The sequence below is a fragment of the Thermobia domestica genome, chromosome 7 (assembly GCF_964235325.1).
Source record: "Thermobia domestica chromosome 7, izTheDome1.hap1.1, whole genome shotgun sequence".
NCBI classification, from domain to species: domain Eukaryota; kingdom Metazoa; phylum Arthropoda; class Insecta; order Zygentoma; family Lepismatidae; genus Thermobia; species Thermobia domestica.
In genome coordinates, this window is record NC_137460.1 from 114,691,075 (window position 1) to 114,718,460 (window position 27,386).

A 27,386-nucleotide genomic window follows, 5' to 3' on the forward strand; every position below is an offset into this window, starting at 1 on the left:
TTACAGAAACAATTTCAGGAACAGCATTTAGTAGCTGGTCCTGAGCACATAAGTTGTTCGTTTACAAAATAAATGTATTTTGCTTTAGTACCTGCTTTAATACTTTAAATAATAAACATTCTATATAGCTAACTGTCATAACTTCGTTTATGGTATTTAATCAATAAGTTACATTCCTTAGCCCCCATGTGTTAAGATGACTGATTGGCTGTCAGCAAGTGAAATTGTATATATCCTCTGATTGGTGGTTGAAAGTCAGAAGACCTTTTCTTCTTCTTCGAGAAGCAAGATTTTGTTTTCCAAGATGGAAGTCATTTAGTTCTGATCGCAGTGAATAGTGCCGGAGAAGAATTTTTCCATTTCGAATGTAGAAAAAAGGTAATAGATCCAATGGAGTAGTTACATGCCATTGGTAAGTAATTCTGTTTTCATTATTGAACTTGTTTACCAAGGAACTGATTTTTCAAAGTAAAAATCAAGCAAACGTTTGTGTTCTAGTAAGCCGCCATTCACAAAAGAAAACTACACATTGGCATTTTCCCCTGAAATTATCACACTATTGCGATCTATGGCTTTGTAGTGATGCATACATAGCAAGAACGAAATTCTTGTATGTTTGTACAGATTCTCGAATTATTTTAATGTAACTGAGACAAAATTTATCAAGAAATTTCCGAAAGATACAATTCTCGGAAATAATTTACTTTCCGGGATGCGGACTTATCTGGTGGTTCCATAGAGGCAATATACATATACATCATTCGATTCACGGTCACAAAACAAATTTTGGCTACTTCCTGTTTAGAGTCGTAATTTACTTTCTGGAGCTTGCACATTTCTAGTGTTTCTATATAGGTCCCAGCCACATAATGCACATAATTTCAGTACATTAATAATGTAGGGGTGACGAAACGAAACGGTTTCTTCTAGTTGTGGACACTTCCGATTTAGATCACAAGTTACTTTCTGGGTGCCGTGAACATTTTTAATGTCTCTATTTCTAGTGGCAAATATATATAATTTCAACACTCAGGCTCTGGAAGGTAAATCGTAATTCTAAAACCGGAAGTGATTTCTCAGATGGCAAAATCTATTCGCTTCGTCATCCTAAACGGATTGATATACCTAGGTACACATTGTGTATATAAAATCACTAGAAATATTCTGATCTCATAAAGTACTAGTATATTATAACTCTAAACCGGAAGTAACATTTCGGATTTAATCTAAATTATATCAATTGATTCGTTTTGTCATTCTAAATCAATTGCTGTACATATTATATATACACAGAATCACTTGAAATCGCTTGGTACTGGGAAATAAATTCTGGCTAAACCAGAAGCAACTTTCCGGAAGTGACCAAAATTAATATAGAGTGATCTGTTCCATTACATATATTAATGTATATATTACATGGAACTGCTAAATTGGCCGAGTCGAGAAAAATAAATTATTTCCTAATCCTGAATCTGATTTGAGTAAAGTTCTAGACATCTTTGTGAAATGTTTATAATATTTACGAAGAGAACTATCACGTGCTATCATTTAAAAGTTGTTCCGTTTCTTAGCAAACTAGGTAAGTTGTTTTTGTTCAGTGTTCTCCGAGTTCATAAAAAATGTACTTTAGACTGTCCTCAGGAAGATCTACCATGTTTGGAATGTAACTTTTTATACAAATGATATATGTATATAGCTTTTAGCTGACGCTCTCTCGTTCTTCATAAATGCAAGGGTTATTTTCAGTAATAGAACGATTTTTTAAATAAATAACATTCTCTTACATAATTTCTTTTGTTGTGCCAGAACGTATTTCGGGTCATAGGTTCTTTCGTGCATAAGTCCGTATTGGCTTATCCACAAAAGTATTGAAATGCAATATTTCTGGCACTCCCACTCATAATTCGAACCTGCTGGCTCACTATACATAAAATAAAAGTAACATTAGATAAATATTTCGTAGAATATTATTAAGCTTAACAATACAGTATTTCATAGGGTATGAGAATATGTGTATTTAATTTCTGCAGTATTTATACCCGTTCTTAAGTTTGTGAGATTATCGAAAGTACGTTTACTTCCCAAGAAAGAATTCTATTGGAAATTGGGCCAATTAGAAATAAAATGTCAGTATTGAGAAGAGAAAACGAGTTCATTGCAATATTTATGTAACGGGTGTCCCGTAAAGAATGCAAATTTTAAAATAGGCGCCATTTCTGTTCTAGTAAGTTGGTAGCACTGAATATTGCACGATTTTCATCCGTTGACTTGTCCGCGTCACCCGAATTGGCGTGTGGCATCAGCCAATAAACTCACAGTCCCCTGTTACTAAACCTTCAGGGAGGAATCGAATCATTCATAATTGATTTTGTTCGTATTTGTGGACAATAATGAATGATTCGATTCCTCCCTGAAGGTTTAGTAACAGGGGACTGTGAGTTTATTGGCTGATGCCACACGCCAATTCGTGTGACGCGGGCTATAGTCACGGATCGTCGAATAGCGTACGCTCCTCATCTATTTTTTTGTACGGGTAGAAATGGAGCGCTTCAGGATAGAACAGCGTGTTGTCTTGCAACGGTGACGTGAATTGGTCACCCAGATCTTGTAATTTGATACCATGTGATATCTTTTTTTTTGGGGGGGGGTATTTGAAATCTCGTGTGTACGCCAACAAACCACGATCTCTTCCGCAGCTCGTAGCTAAGATTCAGCGTGTAATTTCAGGACTAGAGGTGCAAGTATGTCGAAAAGCTATCGAAAATTTCATCGGAAGAACGATTTGATTGATTTGATTCGATTTTGAGTTTAGCGTCCCTTCCAGTAGCGAGGCTATATGAGACGTAGACCTACAGCTTAACGTGAAATCCGAACCACGTGCGCCCCGGCCGGAAATCGAACCCGCACCTCCCACTCCAAAGGTAGGTAAGTTAACCACATAGCCACGAGAAAGCTCCATCGAAAGAAAGGATCAGTGAGAGTGTGCCTGCAGAATCGTGGAGGACATTTGAGTGATATCATATTTCATACATAATCACATACACCGCAAATATATGTAAATATGTGAGTATGTAACACGAGGATTGCACTGAAGGTTTCGGGAATCACGTACTGGGAACAATGTAATCTGTGAGATTTTGTTGTAATTATAAAGTTTCATCTTTGTTCACTCTAAATACAAAAGCATATGTAACTCAAGGTGACCAGACGTCCCGTTTTAGCCGGGACAGTCCCTTATTTTCAACCGTTGTCCCGTATTTTTCTGATTCTCAAACGGGACGCCTAAATGTCCCGTTTTTAAGCAAAAATGACCCAGGTGTCACGTAATTATTATTCAAAATATCAATGGTCAATGCTAATTCAACACTCTTCCGTACCAACACTCACTGGAAAAGTTCAGCGGTGCCTAGAACTTCTGAATATTCAAATGAGAATTGAGTGTTATGTGGTTCAAGCGGGAATTGAGTTCGATTTCTGAGTGTTCAAGTACTTAAAAGTATTTTTGGGTAGTACTTAAGTTAGAAACGCTGTGTTATCATTCTTATTTGTGTATTTTGTAAATTGAAAACTCTGTTGAGTCCCAAAATACAGTCTGGAAGTCACATATTTACCTCCCCCCGCGTCGCCGATTCGTATGTGTCCCGTTTTTGCAAGTAAAAGTTCTGGTCACCTTGATGTAACTCGGAATCTTCGTCGTTGCAGGGCAACAGTTTGAAGTGAGGTGGTCGTGATCAAAAATGGATCTGACGAGAGAGCACTTCCGTGCCATGATTTATTACGATTTTCACCAAGGGTTAACACAGGAAGAGCGTGTTCGTCGGATGACTGCTACTTTTCTTGATGAAGTCTTATCCCAGACGACAATACACAGGTGGTTTTAGGAATTCAGATGTGGTCAGGTCAGCGTGAGTTATGAAGATCGTGCAGGTCGTCCACGACAGCCATTGTGCCCCTAAACACTGAAACTGTTCGTGAATTAATTAACACTGATCTACACGTGACTTATGGCGAAATTCAGGTGACCTTAAATATTGACACGAGCCAAATACGAACAATATTGCATGATCATTTAGGTGTGAAAAACTTTGCACTCGTTGGATCCCACACAATTTAACTCAAGCACGCCCGTGTGAAGAGGTGCAAAGCTGTGACGAAACAGTTCAAGTCTGGATCATCTAGTTTGGTGTTTAACATCGTAACAGGTCATGAAACGTAAGTTTATGCATACGAACCGGAAACAAAGCGACAATCGGCTGTGTGGATGTTCTGCGATGAACCTAAACCAACTAAAGTTGTTCGTACACGCACAGTATCTCCAAACAAATGACTGCATCATATTTTGGTAAATCAGGTCATATTGCAACTGTCTCACTGGAGAATCGTAGAACAGTCACATGCAGAATGGTACACAACCATATGAGCAGACAGTCCAATCCCAACCATCGAATCATTCTGCACCACGACAATACCAACTAGTACATAACGGCTGCCACAAGTGATCTTTTAGACTAGGAAAACGTTGGAGTCATCACACACACCGGCTTATTCACCTGATTTAGCTTCCAGTGATTTTTTTTTTTTGTTCCCAGCAATCAAGAACATGTTGCGTGGGAAGCGCTTTTGCAATCCAGAAAAAGTCATCAAGGCATACAAACAGCATGTTTCATAGGTATCAACTTCGGAGTGGCAGAACTGTTTCAATATGTGTTCTATCGCATCAAGCATCAAACAATGCATTGTTGCATCACGCAATGAATTGCTGCTATATGTATATAACATTTTTCAATGAGTTTGTTTTATCTTCTCAATATTGATATTTTTTGTCTTTGGTTATAAGATTTGGTTCAAACATGCATCTCTATAGTTATTGCCGACTATTCTCGGTCCGAATTATACTGACGTAAATTCTTTTACCTTAGTAAAAGAACTTAGCAGAAATTATCGTCGCCAAACGTGAGAGCGATATTAGTACAATTAATTCATTGAGTTCGAAAAGCGGTCATCTCCTTCGAACCAAATTTGAGAGGAGCAACAAACAAAAGTAAATTAATCAATATGTATCTGACATATAGGGTTATTTCAATCTTTGAAAAGTAGAAAAATGTCAGTTCTACGGCCTAAAAAATGAAAACAGTCCTATATATCAGATGCATATTGACTAATTTAGTTTTGTTTGTCACTTCTCTCAAATTAGCTTCGATGGAGATGACCGATTTTCGAACTCAACGATACAATTAAATCTACATATAACTTTGTGTAGTTGTGTATTGGGGATCGAACCATGTTGCTTAGAGCTAAGCGTGTTAAAAGTGTTTCTTCCTTGTTAGTTTCTTTTGTGTAAAAATAATAAATTGAGTCCATTGGTAGTGAAAAGAGTTGCAGTGTTGCACATAATTTATCCATAATCTTGTTTTTGTGCGAAAGAGGAAGCTACATGAGACTCCTTGTATACGGAGAATGCACATACTTATATAATATTAACAATGTTGGTATTCTCGTCATAGTGGCCAAAGAAGAAAGAAAGAATAAAGATCATTATATATATATATATATATATATATATATATATATATATATATATATATATATATATATGTGTGTGTGTGTGTGTGTGTGTGTGTGTGTGTATGTGTGTGTGTGTGTGTGTACAATAGGTGTAACAAAAGAGTACGGCAAAATATCAGGGGTGGATTCTTTATGGGTAGACAAGCAAAAAAGTTCATATGATCATTTGTCGGGAAATGCATCGTTACAGAGTTACGGCCGTTGAGCCGCCTAATGGTGTGAAATAGTCACATTTTGGTCACTCCTTAATGTGACTCAATTTAAACCTCAGTAAGTCAGAGCCAAATTAAGCTAGAAAGATAATTTTGGTATCTTTGTATTTCTAAAGGACGACACTTTCCGCCTATATGTATTTTATGTATGTAGGGGGCACCACAGCGGACAAGGGAGGGTAATTACGTGTTTTTCTGTTTTTTGCATCAGACGTTTGGAAATGTATTCCTTCTCCCTTGGAGGTACACTCATAAAATGCATATCGGCGGAAAGCTTCATCCTTCAGGAACGCATTGTTATTGAAATTATCTTTTCAGCTTATTAGGGTCTGAGTGATTGACGTTTCAATTGAGTCGTATTAAGGAGCTACCAGAATGTGACTATTTCACACTATTAGGTGGCTCAATGCCCGTAACTCTGTAACGATGCATTTCTCGATATATGGTCATATGAACTTTTATGCTTGACTACCCATAACGAATCAACCCCTAAAATTTTGCTGTATATATATATATATATATATATATATATATATATATATATATATATATATATATATATATATATATATATATATATATATAATGATCTTTATTCTTTCTTTCTTCTTTGACCACTATGACGAGAATACCAACATTATTATTATTAATATTTTGGTTAGCCAAATATTAAGATTCTGCTAAATGTTACATAATACCCAGGAATTATTTATTGTCAAATTAAATTGAATTATACTCTGAAAATATTTGAGTTTACTTCATAAATTTGTAGAAATGAGGGAAGAATAGCAGTTTCAAATCTCATAGCGAAACTTTCCTTTGAAGTTATATCATTCCACGCCTAAATTCAATAAGCAATAATTATATAATACACACTAATATATATATATATATATATATATATATATATATATATATATATAGGGTGTGAATGAACTAGACTGGCAAATTGAAACAGATGATTACTCACATCAAAAAAGATTCATATGGACCCATGGTCAAAAGTTCATAGTCTCAGAGCTAGGACTGTCCAAAACCGTGGAAAAAATGAAATTTTGGGGGCGAATATCTCCAAAACTATTAGCTATTGAGCTGAGGCGGTATGTTATTTTCTTAGACTTGTAATCTGCTGTATCCAAAATACAAGATTCTGAATCGTTCAGTAGTTTCCCACAGGAAGTTTGGGGTCCCGGATATTCCATTAGGACAGATGGGTCCGATTCATGACAGATGGAATAACGTCCTACCAAGTAACAAAAGTCATTGACAGATCATCAATGTTTCGAACAAAATGAAGATGGTGAAGGATTTTTGGTGTGTTGTGCGTGGTTGTATAACTACAGCAGCGACTGAATGTAGTGAATAGAAGAAAATTAAATTAAATCATTACATCTTCAGGTTCATGACCCACAATCATCACCTGTGTGCTAAAGGAGACAGACATTAATAATTCGTAATGATTTTGGAAGAATCACCTGAGAACTCCGAGAAAATCCACGAATACTATGTTGTTTACCACAAACTCATTAACCTTGGATTGAACAGAGACCCTTCGCACTAGAAATGAGCGATTTACTACTGAGCCGTCATGGGCTCAACATGTATTTTCTTTCAAATGATATTGTCAATTTCCTTCTATGGCGATGTCAGCTTTGAGATCTGCCATCTCCAATGAAAATAATTCCCTTATATATTAATCGCAAAGATCTACATGCTATCTGTAGGAGCACCGTCGCTCAGCGTTAGAATGATATATTTTGATATGAGAAGTCTCTGAATAGATTATATGCAAATGTAGTTTGTGGTGGACAATATGATGTTCTTGGTATTATCTCATTTACACTCATATACACAATTCAATAATTCTTCCATAATCATTCGATTAAAATTATTTTCTTTAGCCTACGGGGCATAATCTTATGACATAGAGATTTTGTTTTATTTCATCGAGGAATTTAATATGTTCAAACATGTTGTCAAGTTCTGTAATTCAATTGCATTCTTATTTGCTTTTATTATGTATAGCACTTATCTTTATTCGCCTATACGTAATATAAATAAAAGCAGTGTAAAGTATGAATGAACTCTCACTAATAAAACATTCAAAGAAAGTGTGTACTTTCCGGAGAGTTTCCAATGAGGTAAATTCCTTGGTATTTATAACCTGTGAGTCAAAGATAAAAGGATCAGCTCCTCCTTTTCCACCTCAAGAAATATTTTTCGTTCGCATTTATTTTGTACGGCAGTCAGGATATAGGAGAACTCAAGTTCCTAAGCTTATGGCATTTCGCAGCACACGTCAATTTCATTAAATATGCATACATATATACATACATACATACACACACACACACACACACACACACACACACACATATATATATATATATATATATATATATATATATACAGGCGTGGATCTAAGGCGGCTATAGTCCCCCCCTTGACGCTTCAGGTACACATTGGAGGATCAATAGGCTTCAATCTTACTTTCTTTACACTGGATAAAGCGGCAAACTATGGTTTAGTCCCTCCCTTGATCATATCCTCTATCGGCGCCTGTATATATATATGATGATAGTTTATTTTATCATGATATATTTTTAAAACCCTGTACACTACTAACGGCAGTACTTTTAACTTATTCCGTCATATTTGAACCGAACGTAAGCGAGCCTCTACCATTCGAATCTACTATATTTATTCTAATCAAACAAAAGGAGATAGTTGGGTGATAAAGTGTTCATCTCATGTGCGAGAGGTCCTTGGTTCGATCGCAGGCCTTGTCGGTTTGTGGTGAGCATCATCATGCCTGTCGGTTTCCTCAGGGTTCTCTCATCCCCTCCCATGTTTTCATTACACCAATTGTTTCAGAACCATTCATTACCATCCGTTTCCTTTAGCATAAAGGGCATAATCGTAGAACGTAAAACGAGAAATTTTAATTAAACAAAATTACAATGGATGTGTGAAGTGACCTTCTACTGCACTTTAAAGAATATTTTAAAATATTAAAATATACTTTAAAAAATAATGGTGGTTGTATTTCAAGGTAAAATTCTTTTAATTTCCCACTTTCTGTGCTTGAAGGTTGTTATAAAAAATCCATGAATAATTGATGTTCTTCCCACTATAATTACGTACTTCATACGTCAAAATGTTCTTTTCGTATAACATTGCTGTATAGTAAAAATGTTGACACATTTCTGTTTTCCAGTCTGTTATTATTACATTTTTTTACTAGCAGTTGCAGGAATTTAGTGAAGTTGGCTTTCCGAGTTTCATCAACATGTCAGTGACAACAAAAATCACGAAAACTGTGACCATAGATTTCAGAGATATATCATACAGTGTGTCAATCAATAAAACTGGTGAGTACTCTTTGATTTACTGTATGCGCCTTCGGCGTGGAAGACCCGTGTTCGATTCCCGGTGGGAGCTCATGTGGTTCGGATTCCACGTTAATCAGTAGGTCCCGTCTCATAGAGCCTCGCTGCTGAAAGGGACGTTAAACTCAAAATCTATGAATCAATCAATCTTTAATTTACTGTGCCCTCTCGTATGTAAGTGTCCTTTTAATTAGCGAGGCAATATGAGACGTGGAATCCGAGTCATATGAGCTTCCACCGGGAATCGAGCCCAAGTCTACCGTACCAACATCAGAGTTTTAGCTAAACAGTGTTGTTGTGTGTAAACTTGTAAAATATTTCTGTTTCTACAGTTCAAATGAAGTATTTTAAACTGCTTTATAGAAAGAAAGCCGTTCTAAAATCCACATTGTTCGTTTTGGTGTGTGTGTGTGTGTGTGTACATAGTGTACCTCGTGTTTCGAGAACGAAGAGCGGCTCTTCCCGCTAGTCTAGTGGCTAGCACGGGATTCCGGTCGGAGATCCTTTCAATTTGAACACGTTACATTGGTTCTGATTCCCACTTAAACTTAAGGTTCACAATTCATATTGCCTCGGTGCGGAGAATGTGCACTAACATTCAATAAAGAACAAGGACGAAAAAGAGCTATCGAAAAACGGACTTACATTTCTGGGGATGTCTCAGGGATAAAACTCCTCCCCAAGCTACAAAATTTCCTTCTCTTGGTTCCATATGAATTAAAAACAGAAGAAGGAGAGAAAGAAAGAGAGAAAGGGGAAAAAGAAGAAAGGGAAGAAAAGAGGGTGGGGAAATAAAAGAAGAAAAAACTCTTAGAGAGAGGGAGAGAGAAAGGAAGAAAGAGAAAGGGGGTAGAGGAGAAAAGAAAAGAAGTAGGGAGTAGGGAAAATCGGAGAAAAGAGAAAGCAGAGAAAGAGAGAAGTAAAAGGACAGAAAGGGAAGAGAAAAGAAGATAAGAGAGAGAGAAGAGATGGAAGAAAACAACAATAAGGAAAAGAGTGGTAACAGAAAAGAAAAGAAGAAAAGAAAAGAGATCTCACACTTCTTCTTTCTCCTGTTTTCTCCCACTTTCTTCATATTTTTTTCTTCCCTTCTAGAAAAACAAATTCTTGTACTTTACTTTTCACTGGCGTTCCACACGAGATTAGGGTCGAGACGATAAGTACATTTTTAAATTCGTGATGAAATGAGAAACATGGCAAATAAGAAATAATGGAAGTCCGAAGTTAAACTTTCGTCATAATGTCCTTACATAAGTTAATGGTTTAGGCTTAAAGTACTGTGCAATACTACGTATTTAACTATTAAACTGCTTAAACTATTTATGTAATTTCAGTTATTTTTTATTAAGAAAATTTACGAATAAATTTCATATTTCCATGTTAAAAGTAAATCAGACTCCCTTTGTCCATAAATTGTCTTTTAGTCTATTATTTGATTAATTATGTATTATTAATTGTCTTTCTGTTACACTCCTTATACCTGTAAGAGGTCAGAAGTTGTCAGTGTCTTGATGTATAGGAAAAGTTTGCCAAGTTTGGACTAGTTCCGGTGTTCCGCATTTTTCTCTCATGCACCAGAAACGAAACAGTGAAGTGAGAAAATAACTATTCTAATAAAAAGCCTATTAGCATTTATGACAGAATTATCTTAACTAAATGTCTCACAGTAATATTCTATTGCAGAAAGATAAAACTATTTTCATCGGTCAATTTGAGGAAACTAGTTTCATAAACTGGACCACGTGTTTCGTAGGATAGATCTTTTCTAAATGATATGAAAATAATCTATTTGGATTTTATATCCTAAATATATTTAGTAATGAAAACAATACAAGGTTATTGTTTATTCTAATGAGTGCACTAAATCACTTTTTCTTTTCGGCCAGTCCCTTTTCTGTATTGAACGTGTGTGAAGAAATATATATTTCTGCTACGTCAAATGCCAATCACTTAGCTACTTTGATTGGAATTCCGAAAAATCACTCTTCCAGTAATATTAAAGTATTCAACAAAGAACTTTCTCCACACCTAGATTGAACTCAGCCTGTCTTTCAAACTCCATAATTCTGTTAACATTACTATACATTATAACCATTACTATACATTATAACTATTACTATATATCATAACTTCTATGCATTTTTCATACAGTTCCATTTGAGTCGCTCTGGAGCTTAAAATGATAACAGAACATGTCTTTTGTACTTTTTTGGCCAATCAGGATGCTGAAACTCAGCCTCCAATGAACTGATTCGATGGAAGAAACACATACCGTATTTTACGGACTATAAGACACACCTTAATTTTTAAGCATTTTTAAAAATTTTATTATTAAATTGCAAAGCGAGACTTAAAAAAAATCATAGTTTATAAAACCGAACTATGCGCTATTTAAATTAGTTTATATCGTTTGCACGGCGAAAGAGCCAATCAACGTTTGGTAGGGAACAATGTTTCGCTGTAAGTGGGTTGGGGCTGCCATCGGTTTTTGAGCGTAATGTCAAGGGTTGTCGACTAACAGATCGACTGGTTAGTTCTGTCGTCGCATGCTAGAGGTACTACGGTTCGCCTTGTTTCCAGATTTTCGCAGAGCTTACGGTCTGTATATTCTGGCCTGTGGTTCTCGGTTTTTGATGGCGGGGCGGGAGGGAGACAGTGTTAGCAAGCTTGTGAATCCCCGCAACTCATGTTCGTCGCATCACTGCTGCCGCCAGTTAAATCCAATGTTGCCAGATAGAGATACCTTTCCCGCAGCATCGAATATATTTCCATTTTTAAGACTGGCGGGAATTTGAAATCAAACACTGGACATTTTTATATTAATATCGAGTAAAAGACGCACCTGAATTTTGGAGACAATTTTTCGAAGAAAAAAATTGCGTGTTATAGTCCGTAAAATACGGTAAGAGTCCAAACTAGGCAACTGGAAAGTTGAGACTGAAAGACATATAGGGTTTCCATATTTCAAAAATGGAAATCCAGGACGCTACTAAATTACGCGAATCTTTGAAATACTTAAAATGAAAATAATTGTTATATACTAATTTACTTTCTTCCATTAGATATCGAGTTACTCAAGTATTACGTAATCACATTTTTATTTATTGTAGTAGACCTTCTCCTTCCTAGTTAAGCAAATGTAAGCAGATAATTTACCAACTCCTCTGGTAAATAATTTTCTTTTTTTTTTCTTTCTTTTCATTTCTAACGATGTGTTATGTTTCGTGACTTGAAGAGTCTGTTTTAGCTCATTCTCGGTATGATGTTTCCGTTCACACGTTTTGTCTGTTCATGTTGATTTTTTTTTGAACAGTTAATTCATTGGCAATATGTTCTCGCGGCATTGTTAAATTCAAAGAATTTATTTCCTTGAATTTTTACTTTATTTCTTTTATTTTTAGAAGCAAGATGCAGATTGAAACAGAGTAGTAAATATAACAATAGGATTGAGGCAGTAAAACCTTTTGTCCTTGGCCCAATGAAACGAATGCTTCGTTGAATGTCAAAGTAGTTAAATCTTGAACTTAATTAAAGCCATGTTTTATGTATTTTTTTTCAACTTTGGATTGTCATACTCAGAAAAAAATTGCGTGTTATTTCACAGGATTAGACGTATAATTATTCAAGTTGAAGAGAATAATTATATGTCTAATCCTGTGAAAAAAAGCAAACTATTACATTCCCTGCCTTTCTTCTTAGCTGAAATCCGGGACATTTACGCGTATCGACAAATATTTTTGGGGCGCCGGGACTCAGATCTCGATTCCGTGTCGATACCGGATTTTTCGGGACGAATGGCAACCCTAAAGACATGTTGTTCTGTATGTCATCTGTCATCTTTTTGCTCTCTCTTTCCATTTCTTCAACTCTTAAACCTGATTTCTCTTTATTCCACATCACTATATTTATGTCCTTACATGTACATGTTTGTTGCTTTTAGATTTCAAAACTATGTTATGTAGACGTGTTAGAAGTCTTGTAGAACGCGTTTGTCCGTCCATCCGTCTGTCGACAGTTATCAGAACACAAGTGCTTTAAATTAACAATTTCTGGTTTCAATGCTTATAATCACAGAACAAAACTGGTAATTGATTCCTTGTCAAGAAAGCATAAATAATTGCAACCTCTACCAAAACCGGAACTGGTTGAAATTTAATATTACTTCCGATTTCAATACTAATTTCTACAGAGCAAAAAACGGTAAGATATATCGAGACGCGGTATTCTGTAATCGAGTCATTGTCTTAACAACATATTTCATCTTCAATTAAAGCTCTTTTTAAACCGGAAGTGGTTAAAAATAGTCATTTTTGGTATCAATGTTTATTGCCATAGAACGAAAATGGTAACAGGTAGCGAAAAGCCGTTTTCAGCAAACGATTCAGCGGTTAACAACGTATCATGACTACTTACAACACTACCAAACCCAGAAGTAGTTCAAATTTACTATTACTTCCGGTTTTAATACTGATTTCCTTAGAGCAAATCATGTAAGAGATATCAAGATGAAGTTTTTGTAATAGATTCAACTTCCCAGAGCAAGTCCTATCTCCTCCCTTAACCATGTATTCAGTCCAGAAATGGCTCAAATTAACGATTTCCGGTTTCAACCTTTATGGCCATAGAACAAAAATAATAATGGCTTTTTTGATATGGATTTAGTATCCGAGTGCTAGTTCTGTTTTTGATTTTATTAATATACTGCAACCGGCAGTGATAGCTATACTACTTCAATTTTGAGTATTGAATTACCATAGTTTGGAAATCCACTATAATATGAAACTCATATCTTTGTGTTTTTTACCAATACTACAAATCATTGTACGAGGTACAAAACTATTGTATTTAATTTTTCTATCGTGTTTTACTGAACTTTAAACTGAATTTTCATGCAGTCTTGATATTCTGCCTTTTTGTGATAGATCTATTAAAAACAAATGATATTTCAGAACTTTAAAAATATATTGCACAAAAATATTTTTTAAATGATTATTTTTCTTTCGAAGAAACTAAGAAGATTCTGCACAAGTTAAATGGTCGTTTCCTTGGAGAACGACTTACCGCTATTATGGGCCCATCCGGAACTGGAAAGACTACATTATTAAACATATTAGCTGGATATAAGTAAGTACTACTATTTAGCATGTGTTGTTTCCATTACATGTATGTAAAAATCTGATATTACCCATAATAATGATTACCCATAAGTAAGTAACTCAAAATGGAAGTACTATTTATAAATGGCTTCTCAAATGAAATTATTGGGTTTTGTCTACTCACAACTCTTGAACAACATTTACCTTGGAATTTTGTGTAGTGTCTACCATATCCTTATGTTTGGTCTCTGCAGTTATTAGTAATTTGTTATCCTAGAATTAGTATATAGTTTGTTATTAATTATTCTTGATAATCGCAGTTAGGAACAATCTTTTTCAATAATGTTTGACGCAACAGGTTTCAGAGCCTTTCAGCCTAACGGAAAGAACATTAAATTGCTCCCAAATTAAGGCTATAACAAGTGTAGTGCGAGGGAAAATTTTAATAATAATAATAATAATAATAATAATAATAATAATAATAATAATAATAATAATAATAATAATAATAATAATAATAATAATAATAATATCACTGAGAGCCTGGTTTCACCATATAATGACTATATACATAGATGTACGTATATATAGGTACAGGTATATAGAGTATACTATGTAAATTACAATAACGTTTTGCAGTATATTACTGTTTCCGGTATTGCTCTGAGGAAAAACATGTTTTTTCTTGTTGCAGGCCTGCTAATGAAGTATATATACAGGGTGTTAATGAATTATGCCGACAAACTGTAAGAGCTGATTCCTCACATCAAAATAAGAAAAAAAGTTCATATGGACCTATGGCGGAAAGTGCATACTTTCAGAGCTAGGTCTGTCCAAAATCGCGAAAAAGCTAAATTTCAAGAGGCCCTATTTCGAATTCGAGAAACTGTGGATGGTGGCCTTTATCAGCATAAAGGAAGCCACGCATACACAATTCAAGAGTGCATATGTCGTCAATTTTCAATAGGTGCACAGGGTATTTCCTACATGGTGTAATTCTCAGATATGCTCTCAATAGAGTTTTCGGGTCCAATGTAAGCAGAAGGTAAGCTTTGACAACAATAGACATCCAATGCTTCGGAGGGAAGATGAAAGTGTTATGAACCGGCAGCTCCATGTTTTTTTTTGTGTGTGTGTGTGTGTGTTCGGAATAACTTGTGATGCGATGTATTTCGTCATGGTATATTTCACATTTTCTTCATTTGTAAGCGTGAAAAAAAATGAAGTACGCCTTTTCCCGAGTACGAGAGACCGTGCTGCTGACGATCCTTAACACGCGCCAAAGGATTCCGTGTTCACTGCTATCAAGGTTTATCGTGTGCGTGCTTTGGACCAATCATAAAGTCAGAACATATCTCAAAATTCGGTTGATGGCGTGTCTGGGGAAATCACCATGCATTAAATACTCTGTACATCGATTGCACATTAATGAACTATGCATTTTTGGATTGTGCATTAGGGTGCATCGAATTTCCACTTTTCTTGAAATCAGCTTACCCTTAGTGATATTTTTTTTGCGAAATGGCCTCCATATAACGTGTAAAAAATTGCAAGTCGATTGGTCAATATCTTTAGGTGCCACCAACGGCCAAAAGTTTTAAAATGTTGTTAAAAATTAAATGTTATTTTAAAAAATGTAAAATATCTAGTTTTATGAAATATGGTTATCCTATGTGGTTTTGTTTCTGTAAAAGGTCAATATTTTACGTGAAAAAAAATTCATCTTGATGAGTCAAGTCATTCAGGTGCCACCTGTGGCTTAAAATATGGACAAATGTGTCCCTACTTTTTCATTTTTTTAAATTAAGTTGCATTGTTTGTGATTCATCTGGATCGTTAATTAGATAAGAAAGGTTTTGTTTTACATCTGCAGCTATTTGCTTATTTCCAAACGTTAATGATGGAAATAACCCAGAACTCACCATGAGGAGATGGCTGTAGTTCGAGTTCCGCCCACCCGTATATACTAATGTTGCATATGATAGTGCAAGTCATATTGTTACTCTTTTACCTCAAACTGTTTTTCTTTTCTTTTTTGTATTACATTCTGGTATTTTTTTTCTTGATTGTAGTGTTGATAGGACAAATCTATGTCGTGCTTCTTGCCCACATACCGTTGATGCCGCTTCTGTCCCCAACTTCACCATTTTTTCTACCGCGCTAGTGTGAAAGGGTAAGGATGTAATATATTCATTAGCCATTGGAGCCGTCTTTACATTTTCTCTTAGCTTCTGCACGCTGAAGTGTTTTGTCAGTGGTGGCTCCGTCAGTGTCATGTTGACCAATTAATCATATCAACATAGTTTGTCGCTTCTAAGTTGATTTCAGGGATGACGAATTCTCGCACCGGTACGCGATCACCAGATTGAGTCGTTTGTCTTGCTTTTAGGACTCGCCCCCAGCCGAGCTCTCGTACGTTAGCATCTTGGTCAGTCAACATTGATAGAAGTAGGTTCTCAGGATGACCGTACCACGCATTTCTACGGACACTGGATCAATTATTTTCCTGTATTTCGCTTCCATGTGGCGAGAAGTCGTGATGAGTTGCCACAAATGACGAGCTTCGTCTGCACACGATGGATTACGGATCACAGCAAACCAGAGTGGCGCGTAGACCATCATGATGTACTGGACGATGGTTGTAAGTTCATTCGTGGGTTCTTTTGTTCCTACGCACAAACGTAAGACTCTATTTGCAGTAATTACCCATCTAGCTTGATGAATTTTACCAGGCTTCATGTGAGCTAACTCAATGGGCCATTCTCCTGAAGAAACCGCTTGGCAGATATTCAGCACATATTTTTGATCCGTGTTTAATGAATCCTCAGTGAAGTTGAGATCCCAGTCTACTGGAACGGGCTGAAAAATCTGGAGTGACAACTCTTCGCAGATTGGAAGTGCTCATAATATTGGTCCTTTAAATGCATTTGGTCCAATAGATTTGCCGTCTATAAATTCAATCAAATGTCGAAATGGAAGCTCATTCGTGTGTATGATGATTAATTGGTGATATGATTAATTGGTCAACATGACGTTGACGGAGCCAAAACTGACAAAACACTTCAGCGTGCAGAAGCTAAGAGAAAATGTAAAGACGGCTCCAATGGCTAATGAATATATTACATCCTTACCCTTTCACACTAGCGCGGTAGAAAGAATGGTGAAGTTGGGGACAGAAGCGGCATCAACGGTATGTGGGCAAGAAGCACGACATAGATTTGTCCTATCAACACTACAATCAAGAAAAAACATACCAGAATGTAATACGAAAAAGAAAAGAAAAACAGTTTGAGGTAAAAGAGTAACAATATGACTTGCACTATCATATGCAACATTAGTATATACGGGTGGGCGGAACTCGAACTACAGCCATCTCCTCATGGTGAGTTCTGGGTTATTTCCATCATTAACGTTTGGAAATAAGCAAATAGCTGCAGATGTAAAACAAAACCTTTCTTATCTAATTAACGATCCAGATGAATCACAAACAATGCAACTTAATTTTAAAAAATGAAGAAGTAGGGACACATTTGTCCATATTTTAAGCCACAAGTGGCACCTGAATGACTTGACTCATCAAGATGATTTTTTTTTCACGTAAAATATTGACCTTTTACAGAAACAAAACCACATAGGATAACCATATTTCATAAAACTAGATATTTTACATTTTTTAAAATAACATTTAATTTTTAACAACATTTTAAAACTTTTGGCCGTTGGTGGCACCTAAAGATATTGACCAATCGACTTGCAATTTTTTACACGTTATATGGAGGACATTTCGCAAAAAAATATCACTAAGGGTAAGCTGATTTCAAAAAAAGTGGAAATTCGATGCACCCTATTGTGCATGCATGATTTCCTTTACGCTGATAACGACCACCATCCACAGTTCTTCGAATTCGAAAAAGGGCCTCTTGAAATTTGGCTTTTTCACGTTTTTGGACAGCCCTAGCTCTGAAACTATACTTTTCTCCCCACAGGTCCATCTGAACTTTTTCTGTTATTTTCATGTAAGGAATCACCTCTTACAGTTTGTCGGTATAGTTCACTAACACTCTGTACAAACGCTGAAATACATATTCCATTATTTTAAAGGAAAAGTGAAAATATCAGATTTCATGTCTCCTAATTTAACGGGTTCCAAGATACCGACATCTCTGCTTGATCATCATGAGATCCAAAATTGGGTCTTAAGTAACATTCTTCGTGAGGCCGCGATACGCAGCTTTAGTTCTCAGCTCAGCAACTAGTTGAGGTCTTAATACTCCTAGAGTTGGGTTTCACATGACATTTGTTAACGTGTGGAAACTTGTTTTTTTCGGTTTCTGAATGTTTTATCATACTCGAAAGCTTGAGCCCTTGGAACAGTCTTTCGTACTTGGTGGAAGTCAACTTGTGCAATCAACACAACTCCTTTTAATTTTAACTTCTTTTCTTTCTTTTTAGATAAAACATATAATAGGTATGTAATAATTGCAAATTTCGAGCGAAGCTATCCACCTTGATTGATTATTCATAGAATTTTGTAGCGCATCAATTATATTTCGTGAACGAGCACGATATGGAAATAGTTGATTTGGCGTATCAGTGAAAAGCATAATGGCTTTGAAAAACTGTGCTCGCAGAACAAAACGAAAAGGGCCTCGCTCTATTTTTAATGCTGAAAATTCTATTTTTCATTGTTAACTGATAATTCGCGCGTTAAATGCTTTTCCAAGGTTATTCTATGGTCATCCTGTTTTTCTGTGATCATTCCTCAACCCTTAAGGAATCCGATGGTACAATTTGTACCATACGGTTGTTTCATGGTACATTGCGTTATAACTTTTCTATTTGAGTTTTTTCGTCCTTTTTTTTGTTTTTCAAGTCCAGAAGCATCGTAGGAGACCTTACGTATGGTTTCACACCTTCCTGCGTCCAGACATAGGAGGTGATGACGTCATAATTTTAAAATATATATTTTCTCTTATTGAGCCTATGTTCATTATTTTTTGGCGTGCTTATTTTCGCACGTAGAAGATTGAAATTTCGCACAAACATTCAGTCCAGGAATTAGTATTTACCAGATTTTTTTCAGATTTCTGCGTTAAAACAGGGGGGGGGGGAGAATCCAGAAGGGCAAAGAGTTGAAAAAGGGATATTTTTATCAAAAAATCCCTTTCTTCGGGATTTTCCCACCTTACATACATGATGGAGACACGTTAGTCGTACTGTCTAAAAGGCAGTTCTATTCTGAAGAGAATGATGGGCGAAACATGGCCCTAGGGTAATTAGGGATGTCTCAGGGAATTTTTATCAAAATATACTTCTGTATAGGGGAATATTGGTCATTTTCGGTATTTTTTTTGGCGGGATTATTTTTGCCCGTAGAAGATTGAAATTGTGCACAAACATTAAGTCCACCGAGTACTATTTACCAGATTTTTTTCAGATTTCTGCGTTAAAACAGGGTGGTTCAGAGGAGCAAAAGTTGAAAAATGGGACATTTAGACCGAAAAAGCCCTTTCTTCGGGATTTTCCCGCCTTAGATAAATGATGGAGACACGTGAGTCATACCGTCTGAAAGGCAGTTCTATTCTGAAGAGAATCATGGGCGAAACATGACCCTAGGGTAAATGGGAATGTCTCAGGAAATTTTTTACCTGAGATCATGGTCTTTTGCGGTAATTTGGGGCATTGTGGGGATTCTTGATAAAATTTTTCCCGCCCTTAGTATTCAAGATAGAAACATGAAATTTGGCACACACATTCAGTCTACCAAGTACTATTTATCAGATGTTTTTGGGATCTCTACGTTCACTCAGGCCCGCTCCAGAGGGGTCCAAAGTTTGAAAAACAATTCACCTCCGAAATTTTTCCTTTGACATCAATTTTCCCTCTTCTGGTATACGATATGAGCATGCAAGTGGTACCATTTGAAAGCTAGCTTCATTTTGAAGAGAATGAGGTATGAACCATTATCCTAGGATAAATAGTGATGATGCTTGAGAATTAGTAGCTGCTTGACTGAAAGTCTAAAAGATACCCCCAAAACCCTGGATCCCTTAAGGGTCAATGGTACGTCCAATCTGGACATAGGATCTCTAACGACACTGAACGGGTATCTTTCAAATCACCATGTCAAGTTTGGTAGGGAACGGCTTAGGTATCTCGGAGGAGTATCTGAATAAACAAACGCCTAAGTCAAATAAATATAAGCCTCGCTAAAAAAAAAAAAGAAAACAGCGTTTCACTATTTTATTTGAAAAATGCAAATATCTCTATCCTTAAGGGATTCCGTGGTATGGACGTGTTATTATAATTGCAATCCTCACTTATCCCCCTTTCCTTTCAGGTAGATTTTGAAAAATCTTTCCTTAGTTGTACCTTACGTCAAAACTCGTATGCACTACCGAAATTTCAAGTTTATGTTTAAAGAGTTTGGTCTGGCCTTGATAAGTCAGTCAGTTAGTCAGGACTAAGTGAGTAAAGTTGCTTCAGATATTTTCAAGAAAATCGTCCAACCAAAATTCATTTCAACAGTAAACTAGGTTTTGGATTTTTCTAATAAGGTAGGTGCAGGTAACTACGCCATGTTAAGAGTTAAGAAAGTTCTATGTCTTCGTTGAAAACCGAACCGTTTCTCGAGAAAACCGAACCGATTTTCAAGAAAACCGAATCCAGTTTCGGAGAAAAACCGAACTGGTTTTTGGAGAAACCGAAACCGGTTTCGATGAAAACCCGAATCTGTTTTTGGAGAAACTGAAACCGGTTTCTGTGAAAAATGGAACCGGTTTTGGAGAAAACAGAAATGTCTCTTTTCGGATCTCGGTTTCTAGAAACCGGTTTCTGGTTTTATTGCCTCTGCCTTACATTTCTGAAATTGTCTTATTTCTGTTCTCCCTATGTAATTAACAATTCGGATTTAATTGCAAAATATTTCAAATTCATTATTTCAGTTTTTTTCGTTTTTTTAGTTCTATGGACCCTGGAGGATCTATTCTAGTGAATGGCTGTGAAAGAAATGTAAAAGAGTTCAAGAAAATAACCTGTTATATAACACAAGACTTCAAGTTCCTTTCACATTTGACTGTTTATGAAACTATGAAGATTGCAGCTGATTTAAAAATTGGGACAACAATGACGAGTGCAGAGAAGATGGAAGAGTAAGTTGTCATTTAAAAAAGAAATTCATTTCTACTTAATGTTAAGTTAAAAATAATTATTTTTTAATCATCGAGATTATAATTTCTGTTTAGTTTGTTGAGTTATCAAAATCAAATGTAAAAAAAAAATATATTAAAAAGATATAGCAAGAGATACTACAACAAATTATCTGCACAATAGGAGTTTAATAAACTTTAAACTATATTAATTTTATTTCAAGATCAGAGAACATTTAGCCAATGCATGGATTACTAAATATACAGACAATTAGCATGTCAAAGTGGACACCACGCGAATTAAACGGCGTGACAAACATCTTGGCATTTGAAGGCGGCGCTCCAAGTTCCCTTTAAATGCTGCTAGCAAATGAGAGGCCAGCTGCATTGCCATGTTTATTTTGCACACATCCACCTGTATCCCCTGTCACCTGATCGCGCTGTAGTTTGTCTGCTTACCCATAGCCACACCCCTTTACCACTTGGCAACGTCGCGACAGAGCTTTCGTTTTATTCGTTTAGCTGAAATGCAAAGATATTTGTCACAGGCCTTAGTTTGATTTCGTTTTTGGTAAACTAAACTCCTTAATGAAGCTAAAGTTCACCATGCCTAAGCTTAAATTACTATTTTTTATCAAATTAAACGTAGTATAATTTAAAATGAATGGGTATTTGAAAACAGAAAATATTCTTTATATTTGTCAAGTAGAAAGTCATTTAGTTGCATTTTAGGGTTATTTTCATGAACACATTATTATTTTTTCCCATCCTGAGCATTATAGTAACCCGCTAATCTCAATAACACTGCAGGTAATCTATCAACCAGATGTAATATTCATAATTACTCCCATAAGAATACATAACAAACCGATTTTTGATTGTCTATATCTTGAGATCAACGGATGGATCATCTCTATCAACGAACTTGGTTCCTAAAATTTTCACCCTCAACATCCTGGCCAAAATTGATGGTAATCCATGGAACGACTTGGATGCATCAAGTCGTTCTTGGAATTTTGTGTCTCCCGGACAGACATGGACAGACAAATATGTAAACAAGTTTCTGGTAAACCAAACTAATTAGTAAATCATCAAATTATTGTTACAAGCTTTTTTTTTTCTCTCAGGTGTTAGCGCACGTATAGTCATTTGAAATATGCAAATCAACTCTAGAGCTGTAAAGGTCTGTGGGAATGGTTTAAGCGCGTTTAACCCTAAAATGCATTTTGATGCCAATTGGCACGGCACCATAGTGAAACAATGACGATAGCAATAATAATTAGATTCTTAAAATGTGTACATTAGCGAATACTGCACGCCGGTACCATGTGGCACCAATTGAGTTAAGCTTTCTACCACACAGTTTTCGTCTAATTTCATAGGTTGGATAAAGAGTATCAGAGAGCGTCAAAAAGTATATAGAAATGTTTTACAATCTTCCATACCACATGGTTTCTGCTGATATTGGCACTAAACTCTATTTTCACTAGTGTAATACACCATAACATCTATCCTGTAACTTGATACCCCAGAAGAAAAATGATAAAAAATATATATTAATGCACGTTATTTACATTTATCTATGTAATTCATAAAGAAAGAAAGAAAAAAATAATTTGAACACAACCAAAATTAATTTGTGCAATAAAGGGTTAATTAGTTTTACAACAACCTTGACGAATATGGTAGCGTAAAACAATTTTAGCCATTAACGTTAATTACGATATTTAAAATGTGTGAAAATGCTGTATCTTGAAATTGAGATGATTACAATATTCTGGAACGAAGTTTCTTCAGAATGTTTTCTGAATTCCAAAGTTAAGACCAATTTAGCAAAAGAACCATGGTATTAATCAAACTTACGTAATCAGATTCTACGTAAATAACATGAGAATTCAAGTAAATTAGTACTTTACTTTTTTCTCTCTCTTTCTGAATCCTTTTAAAAATACGTTTCTTTTTCGTGCATGCAATATTGTTTGTTCATCACTCTGCTTCTTACAGAAATTATTATTATTATTATTATTATTATTATTATTATTATTATTATTATTATTATTATTATTATTATTATTATTATTATTATTATTATTATTATTAATAATAATAATAATAATAAGAAGAAGAAGAAGAAGAAGAAGAAAAAGAAAACAATTCAGTCCAATAGTATGCGCACACTTAATTAGGAAGAGTGACAAAACTTCAAAATTCTTATATCTAGGCCATTCAGGAAATAGATTTCAATTCCACATAAAATTTGGAATGTTTAAGGAGACTTTCGCAGCATGCCAAAAATCTTAGAAAAGACCTGGTGCATATGATTATGATCCATTTGTATAATATAAAATCAATACTTGAATTTCAACGTGTATTTAGGACATCCAATATCAAACAAATTTGTGCTAGTGATAGTGTTATTCTATTTAATGTTACAGCTGCCACCAGTGTTTCTTCCAGACACGTTTTAGGGGGGGGGGTCACTGCCCCCCGGAGCTCCGAGAGTGACTTATGTAGGAAACCAAAATAATACGTCTATATAATAATAATAAATAGAATAGTACCAGTAGTGCCCCCCGGATATAGTAAGTATGCCCCCCGCAACACTTTTTCTGAAAGAACGACTGGCTGCCACTATTATGTACTGAAGACTGGCTATGTTCATTGTGATTAATACATTTTTCTTCACAGTTGTCTGTACTGCATTACATTTTAGTACTCTGTATCTAATGCTATACGAGGCTTCGAAGATCACTGAGCTTTTTGAATCACTGTATTATGGATATTTACTTATAATATTCCTACCTCTGTTTTCAACCCATTATTATAAAACTCAGCAAAATAAAAGCAAAAGATTATTTGCATCTTATTTTTTTTTATCAACATCTTGAACATATTGACCATCACAGTAGAAAACAAATCTTTTCTGAGAGACGCAGTACTTTTTTTAAAAAAAATAAATTGTCAATATTTATTGCAACAACAAAAACATAAGCAATTAAGCTTTTCACGACTCAATTGCAGGATTTTTCCCAGGGTCACCATCAGACTACACAAATGTTACAGCATGATAGTGTGAGTTGCCTGCACACCTCGTGGATGGCGAAGTAAAGATACGTGTGAGTTATATTTGGTTCACGAGACCCCGGGCTCAAAACTAACTTGAGTTAAATTTAACTCATAATGCAGTTATTATGTTTATGTTCTGCGATTACAAAGTGTTGATTCAGAAAAGGTTGAAAATAGGATCACTGAAACGGCCGTCTGTCTAGAATCAAAATAGCAGAAATATCACTTGAAAACCACAGAGAGCAATGTTGAATTACAAAATAGCTCCTTCTTCCCATATACACATAGCAAAACGACAGTAAGATTGAAGACAGCTGAAAATATCCGACATTTCTTTTCAAAAGCTCCTGATTTTTGAAAATATGAAATTAAAAGGTCAAAATTGTCTTATTCAACAATGTTGATCAATTGGATAGGGGTTCGAATAATTTCCTTTCCTAAAAACCTAACCTGATTTCATGTATAGTGTTAACATTCAAGCATCGATTATACAAACATTTATAGATTTATTTTCATTACGAAACCTGTATCATAGTACATTTTTCTTTCTTCTCCAAGAGTTAGTGTCTACCTGAGACCGATTGAGCCATTAACAGCATTTCAATCCTCGAATGGGTAGAGCAAGGGATTGATTGATTTCAAAAGACAAATTCAAACAAGTTAAGTTGGAGATCTGATCTTTAAAATTCCCTCAACTGTTGGTAATACGTATTAACATTTTATAAGTGGAAAATAACTTTTGAAATTTCTAGTATTTTTCCAGTTTTATTTTATTCACAAAAAATCTGAAAGAGAAAAAGGTGAGGTATATGAAGAAATGTACTAAAGTTCGTATTTGATGTTCCAATTTTTATAATATTGAGAAATATAGAGATCTAATATCTAATTTGGAGAGAAAATATTAACTGAGCTGTCTGCAGCTAGACTGAACTAACTACCTTTTCGTGTTGAGCCAAATTTGTTCTTTTGGAATTAGTGGAACTTTCAACGAACTGCTGTCATAAACAAATATTATTTACATAATTGGTTTACTTTTTGTTATTTCAAATTGACAAACAATAGGAAACAATAACGTGAATCCCATTTCCCAAAGACAGCAGTTCGTGTCAAGTAGTTACCGATTCCATAAGGGCCAAATTCTCAAGCATGAAAAAGAAGTTAGTACGGTCTGACTTCAGGCAATTCAGCTATGGAAACAGAAGTTTATTACTGACTGTAACCAGTGTTATCTTTTAATATAAATAAAATAAAGAGTTTGTTTGTTTGTCTGCCTGTGTGCGGCCTGAGGATTAAACGCGTGGACCGAGAGTTGCCAAAGTTTGGTTATCGGTACCTTGGTCCTGGCCCCAGACCAAGATGAAGTTTTTTTTTTTAAATTCGATCAAGGAGGTCTCGTGGGATTGGGGCTTTTACCGGGACATGTAAAAGTACTAGAAAATGACCGATATTAGTGACGGATTCATAGTTTTCGCGGTCTCTGAAATCAATGGGGAAACTCCGATCGCATTAACTTCCAAATTCATCCCATTTGGCTGCGGGCCGGGGTCATCGGGGGAGATACCAGGACATGTAAAAATAATCCAAAATGACCGATATTAGTGTACAATTCATAGTTTTCGCGGTTGCTGAGATGAATGGTGATACTCCGACAGGCGTTGACTTCCAAATACAGCCTCCATTGTAGATTTCAGGGGCGTTTACGGCGACATGTAAAAGTAGTAGAAAATGACCAATATTAGTGTCAAATCCATAGGTTTAGCGGTTGCTGAGATCAATCGCATCAACTTCCAAATTCACCCCATTCGGCTGCCGGCTGGAGGTCACCGGGAGGGGAGAGGATACCAAGACATGTAAAAATAATCCAAAATGATCAATATTAGTGTCAAATCCATAGTTTTCGCGGTAGTTAAAATGAATGGTGATACTTCTACAGGCGTTGACTTCTAAATACAGTCTCTATTTGCTGGGAACCAGGGTGTCTCAGGGGGCGTTTACCGGAATATGTAAAAATAGTAGAAAATGACCGATATTTTTACTTTCGTTGTTCAGTTTGTTTACATAGATATTTTATCTGACCCATGCGAAGAATGGATATTTCAGCTAGTATATTACATAACTGCTAGATATAGTTTATTACTAACTTTAACCTATTACCTATCTTTTTGATCCCCATTGATTACTTTGCTCTAGATGAGTGAAGTTAGCTTAATCCTTCTAGGTAGAATGGTAAGGGAGCTTAGAGCTTTAAGCTATTTTTGCCCAGTGAGGAACCAAAAATGATAAAATACGAGATTGGTATATTAAAGTTTGTACCTTGAATGGTAGTTACATTCCTTCTTGCGTTGCAAAGAATTACTTTTACTGTCCTTCATTTAACGATGTTACTTCTCATTGGACGATGTTATAGTTTTCTTCTCATTGGAGGACTTGTCTTAGATTTGATGCTGTTGGGATTGCCTCCATATGCATGCAAAATGATGCAATTCCCCAAACTTCAGAATTAACTATTTAATAATTTGATGGATTCCCTCTGGTAGTGTGTTGTTTGAGTATTTGGTGTACGTTATATATCAGGTTGTTGTGAATGAAATGTTCAACCTAGGTGCGTCATTTTCAAAGGCGAAAGAAAGAAAAAAACTACAATAGTTGATTAACCAAAATATCTCTATTCATGTAATCAGAATATTTGGCCATCGTTCAGACAAGTGCTAGATTCCCCAGCGAAAAAAGTCTCAAGTCTGCGAAGCGAAGAAGTTCTCAACCACATGTTGCAGTCTCAATCATTAGGGAAGATCTTCCCTCTGAAGAAGTAATCAAGATGCCGGATAAGATGGTAGTCAGTGGAAGAGATATCTTGGTAAAATGGAGGGTGAGGAAGTGTGTTTTACACTGAAAATCAAAAGAGTCTGC

The 27,386-nt window shown here is 35.6% G+C and overlaps 1 protein-coding gene across 1 annotated transcript in view; it reads left to right on the forward strand.

The window, feature by feature from the left end:
- The first annotated feature begins 313 nt into the window (after window positions 1-313).
- Window positions 314-27,386, forward strand: part of LOC145689294 (ATP-binding cassette sub-family G member 1-like) — a 125,765-nt gene continuing 98,692 nt past the window's right edge. Inside the window, exons 1-4 of the mRNA XM_081763433.1 lie at window positions 314-412; window positions 9,022-9,148; window positions 14,173-14,290; window positions 21,225-21,413. Coding sequence (XP_081619559.1) covers window positions 404-412; window positions 9,022-9,148; window positions 14,173-14,290; window positions 21,225-21,413 — 443 coding nt within the window. The 5' untranslated portion in view covers window positions 314-403. The remainder of the gene's footprint in view (window positions 413-9,021; window positions 9,149-14,172; window positions 14,291-21,224; window positions 21,414-27,386) is intronic.